This window comes from Carcharhinus amblyrhynchos, chromosome 9 (assembly GCF_965287045.1).
Source record: "Carcharhinus amblyrhynchos chromosome 9, sCarAmb.v2.hapA, whole genome shotgun sequence".
NCBI lineage: Eukaryota > Metazoa > Chordata > Chondrichthyes > Carcharhiniformes > Carcharhinidae > Carcharhinus > Carcharhinus amblyrhynchos.
This window is the reverse complement of record NC_137332.1, coordinates 47,805,226-47,829,635: the sequence shown is the minus strand read 5'-3', so window position 1 is coordinate 47,829,635 and position 24,410 is coordinate 47,805,226. Positions and strand designations below refer to the sequence as shown.

The 24,410-nt window shown below is 40.0% G+C and overlaps 1 protein-coding gene across 2 annotated transcripts in view; it reads right to left on the bottom strand.

Moving 5' to 3' along the window:
- The window catches only part of lrrc40 (leucine rich repeat containing 40), a 66,450-nt gene extending 47,427 nt beyond the window's left edge, over positions 1–19,023 (bottom strand). For both annotated transcript variants that reach the window (XM_080196573.1, XM_080196574.1), the window contains exons 1-4: positions 18,835–19,023; positions 13,924–14,105; positions 12,806–12,879; positions 2,786–2,915 (exon numbers count right to left, since the gene is read on the bottom strand). In XM_080196573.1, the coding sequence (XP_080052699.1) occupies positions 2,786–2,915; positions 12,806–12,879; positions 13,924–14,105; positions 18,835–18,985 (537 nt within the window). In that variant the 5' untranslated portion in view covers positions 18,986–19,023. The remainder of the gene's footprint in view (positions 1–2,785; positions 2,916–12,805; positions 12,880–13,923; positions 14,106–18,834) is intronic.
- Positions 19,024–24,410: the final 5,387 nt, after the last annotated feature.

The following is a 24,410-nucleotide window of genomic DNA, read 5'->3' as shown; positions in this document are numbered from 1 at the left end:
GGATAAAGCTTGCCAGAACTAAATTGGAATTAGAGGACATTAACTAACTTATTGCTCACCTTTTCATGTTCTGTAAAATTCTATGACTCTATAGACGGGATTTTCTGTGTTCTCCTATGGCATGTTTCGTGGCAGTGAAGGAGGCCACCATTGGCTCATGTTGGGATTGGAAGATTCTGCTGCTGTCAACTGGATTTCCCTTTCTATGCACCCCCCTCCACCAGCAAACCCGCAGCAGGGGTTCACCGTTAAGACAACCAGAAGATCCAGCCAGCAAGAAGACAGGAAAATTCCAGCCTATGACTCCAAGAAGCCATTGAGAGCTAGGCGCCAATGGGGAAATGGAGTGTGGTGAAATCCAGGATCATTGGCAGCTCAATGAAGTTAGCTGGCTATTAAAGAGCTGAAACCATGCTAGCAATTAAAGGCTGGAATGCAGACATAGAAATCCAGGGAAACATCATCTCAGGAGATGAGACTGAAATCTTGGGAGGCAAGCAGTCATTTAGGTGGTCCAAATCAGAGTGGCTTTTGGAGGAAATTTTGAGGCTAGATCTTCAAAAGAGATGAGTGAAGACTTGCACCCTTTCATAAGGGAGATCTAATTTTAACAAGATTGTTTAACTCAATGAACAGTGACGTCTGGGTGGATTGCTGAAAAATTTGTGTGATCTCTCGGTCACAACTGCCATTTACTGTTCAGGGTATTTTGCTCAACCAGTTTGCCTGGTAATTCATATTTACCTTATATGTTGATTCTAAATGTCCCGAGTACAAGATACATACTGCAAGTTGTTTTATTTTTCTGACCATTATAATGAGGTTTATTTTGTTGGTTCAAAAATATTGTTATGATCCCAAAGCCAATATGAAACATTAGCCTCTTCTTATAAGTGAACACACCTCACATTTTTGTAACAACCAGGTCTATTTCCTCTGTATAACTACTTCCTTCCCCACTATCCAAGTAAGAATTATCAAATGGCATAAAAACAAACTATCCCTTGTGATTCCACATAATCAAAATACTCAAGTCAAACTTTAGTCACAGAATGAAAGCAATTTTGACTTTCATGTAATGGTGGTCCTTCATTGGATTCCATGAACTACCAAAAATGTGCTTCAACATTCTTACGAGTTACATTTGTTGTAACTGTAATCAACGGCCTAGAATTCTTTAGGATAACTCACTGAAACTTACAACAGTCTTATCATCAGTCAGTTAAACCAAAGTTTCCAGAGAATCTGACTAATATGCATTAAAAAATTAAAAGATGGCATAAAACACTTGAAAATCAGTGTGAATATTCAATACCGGTGAGGAATATGGGAAAGGAGGGAAGGAATGGGGAAAGAGGAAAAGCAGTTGAAGTGATAAAAGGGAAGAATGGATAATGAGGGAGTGGTCCAAAATGGAGGTGATAGACAGTAAATAGGGTAGAGGGAGAGGTAAAAAAAAGGTGGTGGTGAAGGTCCAGCAAAGATGGTATAGAATGGTTAGGTGAGAAAGCAGAGGAGAGGAGCAGAGCTGGGAGAAAGGAGAGAAAAAGAGAGCAGAGGAGTAAAAGATGGGGGAAGAGGATAAACAAAGTAAACTGAAGATATTAGAAATGAGAAACCAGGAGAAGGTATCGGGAAAAAAAGAAAACAAAAGTAAGCAGCAAACAGAAAAGGGCAAAAAAGAAGATGAGCGTGAAGAATGGATGTTGCACTCTCGCAAATGTAAGACAACCCTACAATACTACGTATGCTCCTAAGCTGTTGAAGCCGGATTCTAACGAAAACTTCCCTAATCAAATGATAAAACTCTGACTACAGCCTATGGTTATTCAGTGATATACAGGCTGCATTACTTCAAAAATAACACAGCTGAACTCAATATACACCATGTAGTTTAACACTCCTGTCATTCTGTATCATTTAGCTCACTATGAACAACCCCACAGGAGTTTCACTGGGACTGATAGCAACTGCTAAATCTTCTGTGGCATGGGTTGAAATGTTAATCTCATCTGTGCTCTCCATATATTCTGGCTATTCAACTGTATATTTCCAGCATTTTATGTTTTTGTTTCAGATTCTTTGTTGTTATTCTCAGGTAATTCAGGGCTTGATACAGGCTATTCTTCTGCAGACTAAACCAGACCATTTGTTCATCCAGTTGCTATAATACTGCAAAAGACAAACAGAAAGCAAGGTGGGGGGGGGGGGGGGGTCACAATTACAAATTATGGTGGTCTTCCATAGAAACAAAGAAAATTGGAGGAGCAGGTAATTCAGCCCTTCAAATCTGATCAACCAGACAGTATAATTAAAGTTGATCCTCTATGCCACTGCCATAGTCCCATGCTCTCCCCATACCCCTTGATACCTTAATTCTAGAAAATCTATTTCCCTGAGAGTATTTTTTTGAAATCTTCAAATGACAAAAAATTCTGTTGCTGGATAAAGCAAAACTGAATAGTGGTCACAGCATTGCAGGTATCCAAATTGAAATATACAGGTCTCATCAATCAAGTTGCTCTCTTTCTCCACTCTTCACTTATATATCAAAGATAATTTCCCATTTCAATCCTAAATTGTATTATACAATAGAAGACAACAATGGTCGCCAAGGTAAATAGAAAACGACAAATGTAAAATAAAGCAGAAAGAAACACAGACTATGTCTATCAATATCAAGGAAAAGTAGTGGTTAACATTTAGCACTTCTGTAAAACAAAAACAAAAACTATAACCATTTGAGACTTCCTTAGAAACTCTTCCCATAATTTCAGCAACATACCAGCTCTTCCAAATGGACAAGTTGACCAATGTTCTCTGGAATCTGTTCTAATTCATTGTGTTGTAGATGAAGACTTTTCAAGCTCTTTAAATTCCAGAGCTCATCCGGCAACTCTTTTAATTTATTGTGACTGCGGATTGAAAGGTGGAAAAATCATATATTCACACATTTATATTTTTCTAGGGTCACATACTTAAAGATATACATTTTAATGGCTTTAATCCAAAGTTTCCTCACTTCGAGATAATTGAAATATAACAAAAATATGATTCAAAACATCAACTATTTCATAAGCTCTAAGATTTCTAATGAATCTGTGATTTAAATAACCACACATTTCAGCAGACAAGATTTTACAATGCAGTCCATGCACAAATACTGTGAATTCATTTTTACAGATCAAATAGATTGGCAGCTCATTGTGATCATGAAAAATTTACATGAGATTATTTATTGTATCACTTAAGGCTAGAAATCCTGTGTCAATTAGCTCATCTCCTCACTCTCCAAAGCCTGCTGTCTATTTTTTCTTATTCATTCGTGGGACATGGGCATCACTGGCTGGTCAGCATTTAATGCCCTTCCAAGTTAACCTTGGAGCACAGTTGAGAACCAACCACATTGGTGTAGCTCTGGAGTCACATGTGGGCCAGGCCAGGTAAAGACAACAGATTACCTTCCCTAAAGGATATTAGTGATCCAGATGGGTTTGTACAAAAATTGACAATGGTTTCTGGCCATCAGTAGATACTTAATTCCAGATTTGTTTGGTCACTGCATTCAAATTCCACCATCTGTCATGTCAGGATTCAAACCCAAGTCCCCTGAACATTAGCTGAGTTTTTGGGTTAATGGTCTAGCAGTAATATTATTAGGCCATCATCTTTAAGGCACAAGTCTGATGGAATACTCTCCACTGGCCTGGATGAGTGCAGCCCCAACAACACTCAAGAAGCTTGATTTCATTCAGGACAAAGCAGCCTGCTCGATTGCTTGTGGAAGGGATAACATTCACTCCCTACACCACTGACACACAGCGATAGCAGTGTGACCATCTACAAGATGCACTGCAGAAACTCACCAAGGTTGCAGTGCCTTCCAAACGACTGCTACCATTTAGAAGGACAAAGCCAGCAAATACCTGGTGACACCACCATCTGACTTGGAAATACATTACCATTCCTTCAACATCGCTGGGTCAATATCCTGTTACACATCCTAACAGCACTGTGGGGGTACCTATATCTCAGGGACTGCAACGAATCAAGAAGGCAGCTCACTAGTATCTTCTCAAGGGTAATTAGGGATGAGCAACAAATCCTGGCCTGGCCAGTGATACCCACATCTCGGAAATGAATTTTTAAAATCTTGTATTTGCACCACATTTAAAAATGAATACCTGGCCTGTGTACTAACTGACAAGTGAATAAATATGCTGTAGTCTCATGTAATTACTGACCTTTTAGTACACAAATGACACTGGTCATCTGAGGATTCCAGTTACAGAACCAGTGTGTGTAAAGTGATAGCTGTTCTCATTGCAATAGTACCTGTTACCTAGATTACAATTGCTTTTTTTCATGTGATGAATCACTTTATTTCTTGGTTATACAAGCCTTATCATTAAATAAATAAGTGTTCCCATAAACCATGAACAGTCAGATCCCATGATAATTTATAGTTTAACAGTTAGACAAGGTTATGGAATAAAACAAAGAGTTACTTCTTCTTGGGCAATTTTGAAGTGTGTCTCAACAACATACACTGTACCCATGACAGAGAGGTCTATGGTTAGCTTGTGTAGCACTGCATGTATCACATCGCTTTTAAATTGAATAGCATCCTGCTGCCCACCTCAAATATCTTCTGCTTCTTGGGAGCTTTGTTCTCCATTTGCCTGTGGGCTGCAGTGCTGAAGATTTGCTGTGAAAGTTGCTGAAAAGCCTGAAAGCCCTGCATTCTCAGGCTGCTCATGTTACTCCAACTTCCCGCAATTTCAGATCAGCCATGCTTTTCACAGGAGGATTTACGATCTACCATGTTGGGATTCGAGTCTGGAACTCTAACACATTACTCTAGGTTTGAGGTTAAGTGACCGTGGCGAAAAACTGCAGCAGGCGACGGTGCAGAGGGACCTCGGGGTCCTTGTGCATGAGTCGCAAAATCCCAGCTTGCAGGTGCAGCAGGTGGTCAGGAAGGCGAATGGGATGCTGGCCTTCATAGCGAGGGGGATTGAATATAAAAGTAGGGAGGTCTTGCTGCAGCTGTATAGGGCATTGGTGAGGCCGCAGCTGGAGTACTGTGTGCAGTTTTGGGCGCCGCACCTGCGCAAAGACATTTTGGCCTTGGAGGGAGTGCAGAGGAGGTTTACTAGGCTGATACCAGAGTTGAGGGGGTTGAGCTATGAGGAGAGGCTGAATAAACTAGGCTTGTACTCGTTAGAGTTTAGAAGAATGAGGGGAGATCTCATTGAGATGTATAAGATGATGAATGGGATGGATAGGATCGAGGTGGAGAGACTCTTCCCGCTCAAAAAAGACAGTAGGACTAGGGGGCACAGCCTCAAGATAAAGGGGGGGCGGTTTAGAACGGAGTTGAGGAGGAACTTCTTCACTCAAAGGGTGGTGAATCTCTGGAATTCTCTGCCCGTTGAAGTGGTGGAGGCTGCCTCGCTAAATATTTTTAAGACGCGGGTTGATGGGTTTTTGATAAGCGAGGGGATTAAGGGTTATGGGGAAGAGGGCGGGAAAGTGGAACTGAGCCACGACAGATCAGCCATGATCTTATTGAATGGCGGGGCAGGCTCGAAGGGCTAGATGGCCTACTCCTGCTCCTATTTCTTATGTTCTATAACATTCTAGGCTCAGCTGTTTGATGATAAGGAGGTCATTAGATGAAAATAAAGTGGCAGTCCCAACCTCATACCATATTTACACAAGACAATATTACTTTGCGATTATTTTAACAGTAGAGTTAATTAATTAGCTGTTAACATGGCTAGTTGACTGAATAGTTTTGTCAGGCATCAAAAGAATCTATCACAAGCTGATCAATACAATCAAATTATGCAACCAAAACATACACAAAGCTCAATTAATTCCATCAACAAGAATTTTGAGCATTGTATTCACATGATCACTGGTGAATTTTACTATGATGGTGAATTTTACTAGGACTTTGAATAGTGTGGATGAACAGAGGGATCTAGGTGTATGTGTACATAGATCCCTGAAAGTTGGGAATCAAGTAGATAAGGTTGTTAAGAAGGCGTACGGTGTCTTGGCGTTTATTGGTAGGGGGATTGAATTTAGGAGTCGCAGCGTCATGTTGCAACTGTACACTACTCTAGTGCGGCCGCACTTGGAGTACTGTGTGCAGTTCTGGTCCCCGCATTACAAGAAGGATGTGGAGGCGTTGGAGAGGGTGCAGAGGAGGTTTACTAGGATGTTGCCTGGTATGGTGGGGAGGTCCTATGAGGAGAGACTGAGGGATTTAGGGTTGTTTTCGTTGGAAAGAAGGCGGCTAAGAGGGGATCTTATTGAAACATATAAGATGATTAGAGGTTTAGATAGGGTGGACAGTGATAGCCTTTTTCCTCGGATGGAGAAAGCTAGCACGAGGGGGCATGGCTTTAAATTAAGGGGGGGTAGCTACAGGACGGATGTCAGGGGTAGGTTCTTTACCCAGCGGGTGGTGAGGGAATGGAATGCCCTGCCTGCTGCAGTTGTAAATGCGTCTAGTTTGGGGGCGTTTAAGAGATCTCTGGATAGGTTTATGGACGAAAAGGGATTGGTATAGGCTAGTGGGTCATTGTTTTTGTAACTGGTCGGCGCAACATCGTGGGCCGAAGGGCCTGTTCTGCGCTGTAATGTTCTATGTTCTATGATGTGGGTATGCCGGCGTTGGACTGGCGTAAACACAGTAAAAAGTAAAACCTGTAAAACAGTAAAACCTGGTGTTGTCAGACTTTTTACCGAATTTTACAGTATCAGATCAGTAAGGATTGGTAGCTTGTTGCAAATTGGCATTGCTTCTGAATTTGCAAATGCAATCTTGAAAGGTGTGCATTTTATTCTTGCTGTCTGGCATTGCTTATTCAAGTTTTGCAAAGGCTGAAAAGGGCTTTCACCAATGTTTTTGAACACCAAAGCAGCAATGATGACAAGTACTGTCAAACCTCCATCCAAGTAAAATTCTAACAAGCAAAATCAGCACCACTCTGTGAGTAACTAAATTTTGGTCACAAGTTGATTAGTTGGAAAGATTTGATATCAAGGGCAGTCTTTTTGGAAGCTGAGGGGGTGAGAACTGAGGTGTACAGGCACAAGTATGAGTTTCCCAGCACCACCCCCAGACCGTTTTTGATGACTGGTTCGGAGACAGGACAGCCACTGGTTGCAAGTGGTGGATAGATTAATTAAGAGGCCATTAAGGCCATCGATCAGAAGATAACTAAACTCACCTCAACTCCCTTTAAGCAATTTTGTCCCTCAGTTTGTTTGATTTGGTTTATACAAAACAGTTGGAATTCCCCCATTTCATGTGCTGCATTGCAAGTTACCCTGTGTAGATGTTCTCCTTCCACAATGGTGGTCTTGAACCTGTGGCCATTTATTTGTTAAATGTTTAATAGGGCACCTATTGGCCTTCCAATTGCAACGCCCTGGCCATTGTCCTTAATTAGCACTGCTGCCTCACAGTGCCAGGGACCTGGGTACAATTCCCAGCTTGTGTCACAGTCTGTGTGAAATTTGCATGTTCGTCCCAGTGTCCGCATGGGCTTCCTCCAGGTGCTCCGGTTTCCTTTCACAATCTGAAAGATGTGCTGGTTAGGTGCATTGACCCAAACAGGTGCCAAGTGTAATGCATCGGGGAATTTCACAGTAATTAATTGCAGTGTTAATATAACTAATAAATAAACTTTACTTTTAAAAAGCTGTCTAAAACCACTAAATTGGAAAACCCAATTGTGCTCAAGAAATAGAACTCATAAGAGAGTGGTTAAATGCTGAAAAGCAAGCATTTTGTAAGCGCTTTTTCCAAGGAAATATTTATTGGATCTTAGATAGGTTTTGTGAAAAATGTGAGCTAGATTGTTCCACTTGCCTAAAATATGCAAATCATTTTCAATGTGAATCAGTGCAAAATTATTAGTTTAGGCGTAAGGAATAAAAATCATACTAGTGTACCACGAAGGAAATTGTCAGTTTATCTCTAAAAGTCAGCACAGTGTTTTGTTGCAGTAAAGCAAAGTTCTGATCAGCCTTTCGCAGCAGCATTAGAAAAGAAAGCAAATTAGCTTGTATTGTTGCTTTATAAAATGTCGATCAGTCCCAATTTGGAACCCTAGAAGCACTTTTGGTTACCTAATCACAGGAAGGGTAATGACTCAGATTTCAAAGTCAATGGCAAAGCAACAATGCTTTCTGCTAACCATGAATAAAACCAAACACTAAGATTTAATGATCTCTGTCCCTTTCATAGAATCCCTATAGTGCAGAAGGACACCATCGCAAATCGCATCTGTACCGACAACAGCCCCTCCCAGGCCTTATCCCACAACCTCACGTATTTACCCTGACACTAAGGGGAAATTTAGCATGGCCAATCAACCTAATCTGCACATCTTTGGATTGGAGGAGGAAACCTACACAGATACGGGGAGAGTGTGCAAACTCCACAGTGACCAGAGGTTGGAATTGAACCCAGGTGACACCCAACATTATTTTGAATCTGACATCAGAACAAGAATTCCTCTACTATTCAGCAGTAGACATGTCACCACATGGCTAATGACATTTAAAATTTCTCACAGCCAGTCTACCAGACACTGAAATGAGGATTGCTCTAACTCCCGATTCTACTGGCCAGTGCCAGGAACAACTGTACATGTGCACCCATCCTGGATTGCTGCCACTGGTACATGTGCAGTTTCTTTCAGCAAGATGGTGGGTACATGCTATTTTGGGCCTAGGCCAGTTTAACAATGGAACTTAGCCACGTAAAGGTAACATTCACTATCTGGTTTTAAACATTTTTTTCTACACTAAATGTTCTGGTTGAAAATCAGCTCTTAAGTATAGAATTACATGTCCGTGTTATCTGTGAAATTCCATAAGTTATGAATTTGATAACAAGAGTGAAAGAATACCAATTGTGTTTGCCACTTTACAAATATTGAACTACAGTGAATATGTGCATAGCTTACTTATCAAACACTGGAGTACGCAAAGCTTTAGAAAGTCAATCAACTTGTGTAAGAAGTCCCCCCCACAGCCCAACTAACACAGGAGATAAAAACGGATTCTTAATCCCAGAATTGTGGTTTTGAGCCCCACAATAAGTAGTAGATTTTTTTCTTAAATATATTTTATTCAAAATGTTAGATTTTTACACAATTCATTTAAAAAAATTTAAAGCTTGAGGCTGAATTGAGATCCTCTTTGCCAGTATCAGTTCCAAGTTCAATCCTAATTCACTGCAAGATTCATGTTTTTGATTTTGTTTTTTTTTACAGAATATTTTTATTGTAACTTTTTATTTTGGATTTGCCACAAAATCCAACACAGTGGACGGTAATGAGTATCCCATACAAACACGTAAAGACCAGTGAATATTCATATGAATTATTTCAATTGTAGTCAGCGTCTTCTCTTGTATGGATAACAAAAAAGGATATCAGACAGAGTGGGGGATCTTGGGATAAATCAGTGAGCATATGGAGCCATGGTATACCTCCTAACATAGACAGGGGTACCAAAGGCAGGATCCCCTATGGAGTAATGTACAAGAGTCTAATTCAGTATCCCAGCATCTCAGGATCTCCAAGCAAGGAAAGAGAACATCAGGGAATTGCCATTGGTGGAGGCTGCAACATGGCTGAATACATACTCATGTACAGGAACCAGTAAGCCAAGGACTCTCAGATCTTGCCCAGGCATGCAGCACTACAAGGGCAGCACGATGGCTATGGTTAGCATTGTTGCCTCACAGCACCAGGGACCTGTGTTTCCCTCCACACCCCATGTTTGCCTGGGTTTCCTCCTACAGTCCGTTAGATGTGTTGGTTAGGTGCATTGGCCATGCTAAATTCTTCTTCAGTGCACCCAAACAGGAGTCAGAGTGTGGCTTTTCACAAGGGATTTTCAAAGCAACTTCATTGCAATGTTGGTGTAAGCCTACTTGTGACAATAATAAATAATAAAAACTCCCTCTTGTCCATCCAAGTCAGAGGCACCGATCAAACTTCCCACCACTAGAAAATTTAAAACTTTTTCCTCCAACAAAACTCTAATGACAAGAAGAATTGTTGAGACACCCATCGACAGGACATCGTGGGGAGAGTTACAACGCCCCTCCTTCCAACAACATAAGGGAAACCCACTAGGATGAACTGAATCAAAACAGAGTCTCTATCAACAGAGCTCACCTTCTCGGATAAAGGGAGGAAGCTCCAAAAATAGAGAAGCAGGATTGTCCAATAAATACCAGATATAGTTTTTCAGCATACACTTTCACAAGGGGTACCAGGAACAGAGCAGCATAACCTTACCACGAACAAGATATGGCATCACGCCACCCCCCACTCCACCAACCTTTGCGACTCATAAGGCTACATCAACCACCTCCATTCCAAACCACCTACTTAAACAAAAAGGGAAGGATACAAAAAAATTGTACTCCCAGTATAAAAGCAAGGATTACAGCACACGAAAAAGACAAACCATGTTCCAATATCTCATGAGCATTAGTCTTTGCAGTGAAGGAATTTCTCCTCACCTCAGTTCTAAAAGGTTTACCCTTATCCTCAAACTATGATCCCTAGTTCTGAACTCCCACTATTGAGAACATTCTTTCTGAATCTACCCTGTCAGAATTTTATAAGTTTCTATAAGATATAATATAGTCCTAACTGATTTACTGTGTCTCCTCCTACAACAGGTCTGCCATCCCAGGAATCAGCCTAGTAAACCTTTGCTGTACTCCCTCTATAGCAAGGACATCCTCCCTCAGATAAGGACACCAAAACTGCACACAATACTCCAGGTGTAGCCTCACCGACACGCTATACAATTGCAGCAAAACATCCCTATCCCCATATTCAAATCCTCTCGCTATGAAGGCTAACCTACCATTTGCCATCTTTATGCTACTGTACCTGCGTGACTGATGCACAAAGACTTCACCTTTCTCAATGTACGCCATTCAAGTAACAATCTGCCTTCTTATAGCTGCTACCAAGGTGGATAATCTCACATTTATCTACATTATACTACATCTGCCATGCAGATGCCCACACACTCAGCCTGTCCAAATCACGCCGAAGCATCTCTGCATCCTCTTCATAGCTCACCCTTCCAGCCAACTTTGCAATATCTGCAAACTTAGAGATAATACATTCAGTTCCCTCTTCCAAATCATTAATACGTATGAACAGTTGGGGTCTTAGCACAGATCCCTGTGACTCCACTCGTCACTGACTGCCAATTAGAAAAAGACCCATTTATACCAACTCTTTGCTTCCTATCTGCTAACCAGCTTTCTATCCATCTCAAAACATTACCTGCTATCCCACGTGCTTTAACTTTACATAGTAGTCTATTATGTGAGACTTGTTAAAAACCTTCTGAAAGTCTAAATAAACCACATCCACTGGCCCTCCTCGGTCAACTTTACTAGTCACATTTTCAAAAGTTTTATTTTCCTATAGTTATTAATGATTACACAATATCATTTTTTTTTCTTGTTTGTAATTGGCAAAAGTTATTGCTAACTGTATATTTAAATAAAACTTTGTTTGATAAAAGCTCCTTAGTGGGTCAGTTGAATCATACCTGAAGTGAAATATTTCGTGCTCGCCTTAGCCAAATTCAAAGTGCAAAACTTATGATACAGACAGACTTTGTGACCTGAATTATAACATTATTTCTCCCAATGTGCTGCATTGCTTTGTTAGCACTTATTTAACAAGGCATAACATTTAAGATTTTTGCAAGTCTAATATTCACACCAGAAGATTCCATTTGCAGGGACTTCAAAGCTGACTCAGTGGAGGAGTTGGGAATTACCAGCAGCAACTTCTGGATTTCTGTGCAAGTGCAAACCCCAGAAGGCACTGTCAGTTTCACAACTGTAATAATGATGAATGTTAGCAGTTTAACTGTCATGACAACAATGAAGTTCAGGCCATTATTGTCAAATGAAATGATGCAGACACAAGCTCCACAGGAAATGTTAGCCAGTAATATTTCAACATGAGAAAATGTTAATAATCTAAACTATGCTTAAAAAGAACACAACAGGTAATCTAATTGAAGTTTATAAGATCACGAATAGGAAAAAACAAAATTGATCAAATTAAATTATTTATTATATTAACTATTTTAAGTAGCAGAAAATAAATGTTTAAAATGGGAAGGATTTTTTTCAAGAAGAGAACTAAGGTGAGACTTGTAAGACACCTTTAGCCCAAGTTATAGAGGAATGCCCACAGCAGTTAGCACTGCTGCTTCACAGCACCAAGGCCACGGGTTCGATCGCCACTTTGGGAGACTGTGTGGAGTTTGCACGTTTTCTGGTGCCTGCACGGGTTTCCTCTGGATGCTCCGATTTCCTTCCACAGTCCAAAAACAGTGCAGGTTCGGTGGATTGGCTATGATCAATGTGCAAAGTTATAGGGATAACGCAGGGGAGTGTGCTGCTCTTTGAGGGTCACTGCAGACTCAATAAGCCAAATGGTTTTCTTCAGCACTGCATGATTCTATGGTTCAAAGTGGACTGCATAAGTGTATTCAAGACATAATTAGATGTGTCTCAGAGCTGGAAGGACAGAGATAGTGAGGAAGTAGGTGGATAGAATTGATTAACGATAAAGGGGCAGGATTATTGAGCCTATAGGCCATCTCCTGTTCTGAAGTATTCATGTTTTTGACTAATGCAGTTTTACTCAAAGGAATTTCACTTGTTATTTTCAAGTAGATAAATTACACCATCTCAAAAAATATTTAGTACTTGCAGTACCTGATATTAAGCTTCTGGAGATTCAGCAGCTGCCCAATTGCACAAGGAAGAGAACTCAGCTGATTATCATGGACCTGGAATCATTTTTTTTTAAGTTAGTAACTTGACATACAGATAAAAATCTGTTGTACATTACATTTTTCCATTAAATGCAACCATGGTAAAATATCACTTACTTCAGCAGTCAAGATGTCGGAATGAGAAATACTCTTTCTCTCAAAGTCTGAATTAGCCAATACTATAATTCAGTAAAAGATTGATAGAAGCATGTACTCACTATTGAATAATAATTCAACTGGACTTCATTAAAGATATACACTCAAATCATACATTCTAATGGGGGAAGCACAAGCTTTTAGTGAAGTCTTTCATCCGAGATCGCTTAATGAAAGAATTAAGAATCAAAGATTTCATCAGCATGCACTTAACTATATCCTCTTACCGCCTTGTGCTTCAGTGCTAATAGATAACCCGCACCCAACCCAAAAAGTAGTACAGCTGTCCCAAAAGTACATGGATTCATACTTTAAATTGAAAATTGGTCTTCTCTGTTCCTGCCTGCAGGAAAAGAGACAACTTAGTGGCAATAGCGTTTTCTTGTGTAAATGTCTCTTGAAACTGCTAAATATTGGATTCTAAAATAGAGTATTATGCATTTTTGCTGTAGTAAATTATTTATTTCAAGCCAGTTTTAAAGAAGAAAAATAATATTCAAACTGACATATTGTTCTATCCATGCTTAAATGCCAAACTTAATTGATGTTGCCATCCTCTACCAGTCTGATTGGCAAATGGAATGGTATAACTATCAAAGATTAAAAGATGAGTAGTGCCAGAGCAGTGGGACTGGAGAATCCCAACTACAGGGAAGATCAGAGAATTCTAGCCTATGTTTCTTTCCTTTATCATCAAGCATATATTCTGGCAGGTCACCCTGGACATGAGAGGATTTTTTTACTCTCATGCTCCTCATAATGTTGGTTGTATGATAGGAATGTTAAGAATTATTTTCTTTCTACGCAAGAGTTAAATACACATCAGTACATATACTGTATTCTATTTTGACACAGACATATTGAACTAATTTTCAATGCGCTATTATAGTAAATTCTATTTACATCAAGCACTGAGAGAGCTGGAAGGAGCTGAAGATCCTCTGATAAGCATTGCAGTTTGTTAGATGCCAATATAAGTTTAGTTAGATCTGTCTGATCCCACCATCGATCACTTGCATTAAAGGAGACATTCAAATGCGATTCCTCCGGGGGGTCCACATTTATTCGCCATACACTCTGAGGCACTGCATTGAAATAGAGAGAGAGTTTGACAAATAACAATTACAATGAAATCTAATTCTGAACATTCACTTAATTTGATCCATTTTCCATAATAATGCATCGGAACAAGCAAAACAAGTGAAACTTTGCTTTTGAATCTACATGTATCATAAATTACGTTTACAGGAACCATCATGAAAAAGAAACCTTAAATTTGAGATACCTTAGAAGGGCTATATGTTAAAGTTTTTATTTATTAGTCACAAGTAGGCTTACATTAACACTGCAATGAAGTTACTGTGAAAATCCCCTAGTTGCCACACTCCGACGCCTGTTCGGGTACACCAAAGGAGAATTTAGCATGGCCAATGCATTGTACTACACATCTACACAAAATACTCACTAACTTACACATCCTGGGACGTTAAGGGCAATTTTACCATGGCCAATCAACCTAACCTGCACTTCTTTGGACTGTGGGAGGAAGCCAGAGCATCTGGAGGAAACCATGCAGACATAGGGAGAATGGGCAAATTCCACACAGTCACCCCCAAGGCCAGGAATCAAATCCATGTTCTTGAAGCTGTGAGGCAGCAGTGCTAACCACTGAGCCACCAATCATTCAAGTAAAATAGGGTGTCCACTGTGAAAATATGTCCAGAATTTAAGCATATTATAAATGCATCTTAGTGCATAGGGGTTTGATGAAAAAGAAATGATACAAGTTTCGAATTTTTATTAAGTGATGCCGACTTGTGAAGGCACAGCCAATTTTTCAATTAGTTTGGTGACAAACAAACGTCATTTAAGCTACAATCAACTTACTCCTACGCTGAATACTGGATAAAGGAAAAGGAATTGCACAGAAACGTTACATAGTGTATTCATATTACTCGGCCAAATTCATACTGCAAATGTGCCTAATTCCTTTCGAAAACTGAAAGCATATTTAAAAGAAGATGGGCAAGATATTTGGTGAACCAATTCTTTGGGTTCCACCTAGCTCTGTTCCACCTCAGCCCATTTCCTGCTGGAAGCCACAATCTGTCACAACTATTTCAATGCTTTCCTGGACTGTTTCCCATCTTGCACCATTCAGAAGTGAGATCGTTCAAAATTCTGCTGCATGAAACTAACTCTGAACAAATCTCATTTGCCCATTACCCCTGCGCTCACTGATCTACATTATCTTGATTCCTGGATCCTGAGTGTCTCAATTTAAAATTCTCATCCTCAACAACGTAATCTCTTATGATTTCAGTACAGACTACTAATTTTTTTTTTGCTTGGCAAAAATTAAAGAGCATAAATACTATTATATCCTATCTTAAATAAGCAGTTAGATTAAAAATATTACAGGTACAATGAACTCAGTTACGCATACCAAATTTCTTAATCCAACTTTCCTTAAGCACCCTTTTGACTCACGCCATTAAAAATCTCAAGTCAAACATTTATCAAAAACTGGAAGATTAACCACATAAGTTGAGTACAGTTACAGATATTGTAAGGACTTTCTCGGGCCTTCCACTTACTTCTGGCAAGGTTTTCCCTTAAAATCTTCTCCAATTGTTCCTCAGTTGTAAATTCCCCACTATCCACCTCGATTGAGAACTCTCCTCGTTCTAATATTTTTTAATTCTGGCCTCTTGCATCTTAAACTCTATTTCTTCTCATCTTGGCTGTCCCAAAAGTTCAACTCCATTTAGATAATAAGTTCCCTTTGTATTTTTCCCTACCAAAATGGATTTGAGGAGCCATGGATTCAAGATTAAAATCAAAGATTTAGAAGAGAGTGCACAAAACAGTTACATATAGGCAAGTGTGAGATTGTGGAATGCCAAGGTTATGGTTGAGGCAGAAACTATGTAAGAATAAAGATTAAATTTATTAAGTAGATGAGGGAAAAGAGAACATGGGAACAGAATAGGTGATTATATTCGTGACTCGTTGCTCAGATTACAGTAAGCATTGACATACACTAGTCGAGTTGAACATTCCTGAAATTTTGTACTATCACAGACAAACCTTTTTTCTGAAGAAATTGTAAAGCTTCAAATGTAATTAACATTGTTCCAAGTACGAAGACATGAATTATAAATAGAAAAGCTAATGGTTTATCCATCCAAAAACTCCCCATTTTATCCAATTCTAGTTGCTCCTGAAATGCCTTAACTACTCTATCTGAAAGACAATTTCAAGCTTTGACCCCACTTTGAGTGAAGAACAATTTCCTGCTAATATTTGTAACTTTATTTTTCTCCATGGCACAATTTGATTTATATAAGATTCTAAATTTATCTTTTCCACAGCTTTTATGCACTTCTAAAAGCTAACCTCTCAAATATCTTAACTGCAGGCCAAAAATTCCAGGTTGGCTCCTCTATTTCCTTATAACAAAACACTTCACATTAGATATGAACCTTGTAGCCCTTCTCTTCACTATCTCCAGAACTTATATCTCTCCCTCTTTTCTTGAGGACCAGAACTGGACATTGTACTGAGCAACGTACAGTTTAATCACCTCCTCTACCTTAGATTCTTCAGTTTTGGCTACGTAGTTTAAAATTTTAACAGTTTTGCTGATTGCTGCTTTGCCCAGGTTTGTTATGTTAAGCATTACTAAAAATTCTCAAAACTGCATTTATCCTTCAATAGTTGTTTTACTAAAATAACAAATATTTCCCCAGTATCATTGTCCAAAATAACATATTTGTAGTCACATTTAAGATCTTTGTCCACTCAATATTTTTTTCTCCCAAATGCAATCATTTATCTGGCACTCATTGCATGTGTCTGGGTGGATGGTGAAGTGGCAGATTGATTTTAACAAAAAGGTAAGTTTAAGATCTTGCATTTAGCTTTGGCTAGTACACAATAAATGGGAATACACCAAGAGGGATAGATGAAGTGAGAGATCTTGGAGAACATGTGCACAAGTCCCTAAAGGCAGCAGTGCAAGTAGACAAGGTTGTAAAGGCGGCATATGGAATGCTCTCCTTCATTGGCAGAGGTATAGAATATAAAATTAAGGCTATTTAATGTTGGAATTGAACAAAACACTGGCAAGTCTACATTTGGAGTACTGTGTGCAGTTCTGGTCACCATATTACAGGAAGGACCCAATTGGTCTGGAGAGAGCACAGAGGAGGTTTACAAGAATGTTGCCAGGGCTAAAAAAGTGTAGCTGTGAGAAGAGATTGGATAGGTTGGGGTTATTTTCCTTGCAACAAAGAAGGCTGAGGGGTGACTTGATAGAGGTGTACAAAATCATGAAAGGAAGAGAGAGAATGGACTGGATAAAATTGTTTCCCTTGACGGATAATTCTCAAACCAGGGGACATAGATTCAAGATAAATGGCAGGAGGTGTAAAGTGGACATGAGGTAATACCTTTTTACACAATGGGTGGTAAGTGTCTGGAATTCACTGCTTGAGTTGGTGGTGGAGGCAAAAATTATTTTTAAAAGCACCTGGATCTGCACCTTAAGTGCTGTAAGCTGCAAGGCGATGAGCCAGGTGCAGGAAGGTGGGATTAGAAAGGGGACCTGGACTGGCATCAATAAGACGAGCCAATGGCCTCCTTCTCTGCTGTAACATTTCTATGGTTGCTATGGTGTGACCCCATGCATTACCAGGATTCCATTTGACTACAGCTGTTAGTAAAACAAATCTGACCCGACAATTATCTAGCATTCACTCACATATTCCCAGTTAGGGTCATTGGATGCAAATCACGATGAATAACTTGCTCATTTTCCTCCTTCCCCAGCACTGAAGCACAGCCACCATCTACAGCCACTTCTCCAAACTGTTCTTACGATAAAGTAACAATTAATTTTAGAATTTCTTATATTGCCACAAAATCCTGTGCATTTACTCAGTCATTCAGTAGTTATTTCTAAAACCACTGTACGTTAATTTCATTAGTTATCAATAACTTTGACGTCTAAGTATTCTTAAACACAAGTTACTCCTTTTTTGCTGATTATTATACTGGAAATCAGGCAGAACAAAAACAAACCTTGTATTTATATAAGCCCTTTCACAACCTTGGGCCACTCCAAAACATCTTGCAGCCAATTAAATATTCTAAGTGTAACTACTGTTGGAAGAAATGCAGCAACCAATTTGCACAACAAGCTCCCACAACAGAGACATCTGTTGTATTTTTTTTTCATAATGTTGGCTGAGATAAATAATGGCCAGGATACCAAGACTAACTAACCCCTCTTTGAAACAGTGCCTTGCAATCTCTTGCACTTGCATGAGAGCAGACAGACCTTAAATTTAATACATCATCTACAAGATGCATGGGGCTGAAATGGCAGCCAGGATTTCTGTGCTCAAGTCTCTGAAGTGAGACTTGGATCCAAAACCTCTTGGTTCAGAGAGGCCAGAGTGCATTCACCAAGCCATAGCTGTACTTAGAAAATGGGTCCTCCTATGCCTTCTGCTACAAACAAAATGTCAACCATGTTTTCCACTAAGCAAATGTGACAAGTGTGTGTTTTGTTATTAAACAGTCCATTTATAACCTAAAATTACCCAAACAAGTTATTTAGGTCTGTAGGGGGGAAACCTATGATGGGTTTTTGAACATTTTGGGCACAAAAATCTTAATATCAATCGTTACCCTGACTTGCAAATACAATGGTGAAACCAAATAAATAACATACAACATCATTGTATACAGAGACGGCTAATGTTCATCCACCCTCCCTCTCGCCGGCCCACCCAACTGCAGCCTTACCCTCAGTCAACTGTCTGTTGGAAAGATTCAACTGGCCACTCTTCCTGGCCGTTTTAATTAAACCGGCAGGTACAGGTGGCTCTGACTCCCGAGCTTGAAATCCTGGTCCAGGTCTGCGATTAGCGAACTTGTTACCTCCCCTACGAGACATTACAGCGAGACACAGAACCACAGCTACGTGACCTGCTCCCCTCGTTCAAATCCCGGCAACAGGCCGCGCCGCTCCAACCGTCCACAGCGCATGCGTGCCCAACTACACCAACTGACTCCTGTTCTCCCTGCCTTTGCCGGGAAAGTGCAGATCTTGTACACAAGCAATATGTCATCTAGTTGCTTCTGCAAACAAATTCGAAAGATTTCCTAAGAGACCATTGCTTTTGAAAAGCATGACACTGTTTTCGCACTGTAAATGCCTATGGCACACTAGTCCAGACAGTAAGAAGTCTCACAAAACCAGGTTAAAGTCCAACAGGTTTATTTGGTAGCAAAACCTTTTGGTGGCATTTGCTAGCAAATAAACCTGTCAGACTTTAACATGGTGTTGTGAGACTTCTCACTGTGTTTACCTCAGTCCAACACCGGCACCTCCACATCATACTAGTCTATTACAGCTCCTCTAGTCAGTCGACTGAGGAAAATATTGCACCTGCTAAGCAAACCACAAATAAGAAAGGGTGATTTCTGTGGCAGAGAATGTGCAATGTTCACTATTATACTTAAATATGGTTTTGTATAAAAATGTGCAAATGAAAATAAGTTGAAACTATGGTATTAAACAGGACTGCACTGAAATGCAGGAAGGCATAAACAGGCTTGCAGACTGTGTAGATAAATAGCAAATGATATCATTACAACAAAGCGTGAAGCAGTTCATTTTGATAAATGGAAAAAGGTAGCCACTTATTCTTTGAAAGGTAACAAACTAAATGGAATAGAATCCAAGAAGTCAAATAAACAAATTACTGATTGTAGTAACAAATGTTGAAGGGGCAATTTCGAGTGAAATGGAGTCCAAAAACTGGTTAGCAACAATAATAATTCGTATAAAAATTGACGCCATCAACTTCAAATACTGTGAGCATTTTGGTCTTCAGACTACAGAAAGGACACTGAAAGCCTGAAGAAAGTTAAGAAAAAAATACAAGGATGCTGCCAGGCTTGAGAGGATGCAACTATCAAGAAAAGTTGAGCAAGCTGCATTTATTTTCAAAACTTAAAAAAACATAAAAAATAGGAGAGAGGATTTTAAACTTAATAAAGTAGTTTGATGAGGTGGGTGTTTCACTTGTGGATGAGTCCTGAATATGGAAGCATTTAATACGAGATAGCCACTAACACATGGAGGAAATTTATTTACACAGGAAGTGACAAGAATTTGGAATTTGTTGCCATCTGGAATAGTTGAAGTAGATAGCACTGATGGATTTAAGGGTAAACTTGATCCATACATTTGGAAGAAAAGAATAGTGAGAAATGGGGACTGGATGGGGAAAAGTAATTTAGGTGGAATGAGGCCTGTATGGAATAAATGCAGAATTATGGGGGAAACTGCGCCCCAAAGAGGGCATGCAAAAAGCTCCAGTTTAACATCTCATTTGAACAACTGCACTTCTTGACATTTTAAAACTCCTTCAGTACTTATATTCTGTGCTCAAGACCCTGAAAATTGAACTCATGACTTTCTGACTGAGACAAAAGATGCCACCACTGATCCAGGTTTGACAATTGTGAACATAAGAAATAGGAGCAGGAGTAGGCCATCTAGCCCTTCGAGCCTGCCCTGCCATTCAATAAGATCATGGCTGATCTGTCGTGGCTCAGTTCCACATTCCCGCCCTCTCCCCATAACCCTTAATCCCCTCTCTTATCAAAAACCCATCAACCCGCGTCTTAAAAATATTTAGCGAGGTAGCCTCCACCACTTCAACGGGCAGAGAATTCCAGAGATTCACCACCCTTTGAGTGAAGAAGTTCTTCCTCAACTCCGTTCTAAACCGCCCCCCCTTTATCTTGAGGCTGTGCCCCCTAGTCCTACTGTCCTTTCTGAGCGGGAAGAGTCTCTCCACCTCTATCCTATCCATCCCATTCATCATCTTATACATCTCAATGAGATCTCCCCTCATTCTTCTAAACTCTAACGAGTACAAGCCTAGTTTATTCAGCCTCTCCTCATAGCTCAACCCCCTCAACTCCGGCATCAGCCTAGTAAACCTCCTCTGCACTCCCTCCAAGGCCAAAATATCCTTGCGTAAGTACGGCGACCAAAACTGCACACAGTACTCCAGCTGCGGCCTCACCAATGCCCTATACAGCCGCAGCAAGACCTCCCTACTTTTATATTCAATCCCCCTCGCGATGAAGGCCAGCATCCCATTAGCCTTCCTGACCACCTGCTGCACCTGCAAACTGGGTTTTTGCGACTCATGCACAAGGACCCCGAGGTCCCTCTGCACCGTCGCCTGCTGCAGTTTTTCGTCACGTAAGTAATAATCCTTCCTACCATTATTCCTACCAAAGTGGACCACCTCGCACTTGCCAACATTAAATTCCATTTGCCAGTTCCTGGCCCATTCGCCCAGCCTATCTAGATCCTTCTGCAGACTCTCCACACCCTCCGCGCAATTTGCCGTTCCACCAATCTTGGTGTCATCAGCAAATTTCGACACCATACACTCGGTTCCCTCCTCCAGATCATCTATATAAATGGTAAATAGCTGAGGCCCCAGCACCGACCCCTGGGGCACTCCACTAGTCACCAACCGCCAATCCGAATAGCACCCATTAACCCCCACTCTCTGCCTCCTATTTGACAACCAATCCTCTATCCACGCTAACACCCTAACCCCAACTCCATGTCCCCTGACCTTCTGCAATAACCTCTTGTGAGGTACCTTGTCAAACGCCTTCTGAAAATCGAGAAAGACCACATCCACCGGCTCTCCTCTATCCACCGCCCTAGACACATCCTCATAGAACTCCAGTAAATTTGTCAGACACGACTTCTCCTTAACGAAACCGTGCTGCGTCTGCTCTATCAAGCAATTCCCCTCAAGATGCCTCGCTATTTCCTCCTTGATGACAGATTCTAACATTTTACCTACAACAGACGTTAAACTAACCAGCCTATAATTCCCTGCCTTTTGCCTGGCACCCTTCTTAAACAACGGCGTAACATTAGCCGTTTTCCAATCTTCCAGCACTTTACCGGAATCCAGCGACGTTTGGAAAATAACCACCAAGGCATCCACTATCACCTCCGCCATTTCTTTCAGAACCCTCGGATGCATTCCATCCGGTCCTGGGGACTTGTCCACAATCAGTCCCTCCAGTCTGTCGAGCACCGCCTCTCTAGTAACAATAACGTCATTGAGACAGAACAAAGAATTTCTATAAAGTGCAACAAAAAAATGAGACAGATCTAGAGCACAGCAACTTCCCTGTATTTTTGCACATTTTACAAGCGTGAACATTGTATATCTTAAAAAAAACTATATTTTAAAATGGCAAATACAATAACAGCCCAAAAATAAAGAAAATGTTTCATGAGTATTTATGCAATGTTTTATAATAACGTTAACAAGGAAATACAATACAAAATAACATTTTAAAATTAATGAAAAATATTTATATTTCAGAAGCTCTTCCATGCAGTGAAGAACATTGACTTTTTTGATGCAGTTTTACAAACAAGGCTTACAGGAATCCACTAAATAGTTAAAAGCTTTCCATACATTCTTTTGCAAGTTTATTAGCTTTAGTTTTAATCGGACAGCTGACAAGCTGAAATTAATTCAGAGTCAGTCAGTGATTTTTATCACCTTTCCTTTCTTCTGTTTATACCAAGAAATTGTAAACAAAAGAAATTGCATTTGACACAATCAATGCCTTTCTTCTTCTGTCTCCACGTTGAACTTTCTTAGTTTCCCAATGCTGTCAATTTCTAAGATTCCACCCCCCTCCTCCCCCCAGTATAGCCATATAATATGAGCAGCAGTGCAGGAAATTCATCTGTGCAATTAAAAGTCAACTCAAATTGATCCATCTTACTTTGAAGCATATATAAAAAGTAACCTTGCCCATAATTAACTAGAATATTTTCTACAAATTAGACTTCTTGTAGCAGATCTTAACCTAAACTGCTCAAAATAAATGCAACATTAGTGGCCCAAAAATAGTTTCATACCCCATTCAGCAGAGGACTCCAGCCATTTCATACTGAGTTTTGCCCCCAAAAATCATTTGTGTATTTAAACATCAACTTTAAAATCTGTAAGAAGCAATGATATTAATAGGGAGAAATCCTTCATCACTCCAGACATCTATAATTTTGTTGACTGTATTCTCTCTCCACAGATGCGGTCAGGCGTGCTGAGATTTTCCAGCATTTTCTGTTTCCGTATCCATAATTTAAATTTACCCAAATATTGAGTTTGAGTCGTTTAACTCTCAGAAAGTATACTGAGATGGCAGAGGAACCAATTGCTTTATTTTCTGAGTGTGGACAATTCTTTAAATCAACCCACATTTATACTACACATATAATGTAATAAAATGTTCCACAGTTATGTTATCAAGCATAATTTGACACCAAGCCATATCAGGAGGTATTAGGACAAGTGACCAAAAGTTTTATTAAATAGGTAGATTTTAAGGTGCATCTGAAAGAAGAAAAGGAGTTCAGAAGGAAAGCTAGAGTTTTGGACCAAGACAACTCAAGGAACTGCTTCCAATGGTTGAGCAATGAAAAATGAGGTGCATAAGACGCCAGAATTGGAAGAGCACAAAGATTTCAGAGAGTTGTTGGGTTGGAGGTGAGAAAGTAGAATATAGATAAAGGGCTAATTCGGAAAATATGGGTTGGCATGACTTGACAGGAGTCAGAGAGAATAGCATGACTTGAATAAAATGAAGGCATACAAAGAATGCAATATTCTAGGAAGAAAGCTAACACCACTTAAGTGATTTAATTCTGGCAAGGGCCGACTGGGTAAACATTGTGTTGAGGAATCTGATTAGATCTGTACAGAATTGAATATACTCATATGATTAGATCTGTATAAAAGACGGCTGTAACAGACAATTTTGGGCAGATCCTTCTGATCAGTCCCAATGGCCATTGTAAATGCAAAATAAAGTAATATTGTGTGGATTTGCTACGATGTAGGTTGTTCTTTAAAATTTTCTCCAACAGAGGAGATCACAGACATAGGGAGAAGGCTAATCTACTGTAATAGCTTTCAGTCCACTCCAAAACTGAGTTCAAATTTTTAATCATTCATGGAATAAGGGCATTGCTGGCAATAATATTGCATGTTTTTGATAAAAAATCAGCTCGGCAGCATGGTCTGGGGAAATGATCCAGTGACGATAAAGGAATGATATATTTCCAAGTTAGAATGGTGCCTGAAACAAAAATAGAAAATGCTAGAAAATCTCAGCAGGTCCGACAGCATCTGTGGGGACAGAAGAGAGCCAGTGTTTCCAGTCTAGATGATGCTTAGTGGCCCTTCAGATTACAGCTTCCGCAGTATTTTGCTTTTGGTTTAGAATGGTGCATGAGTTGCATTTCCATCTGC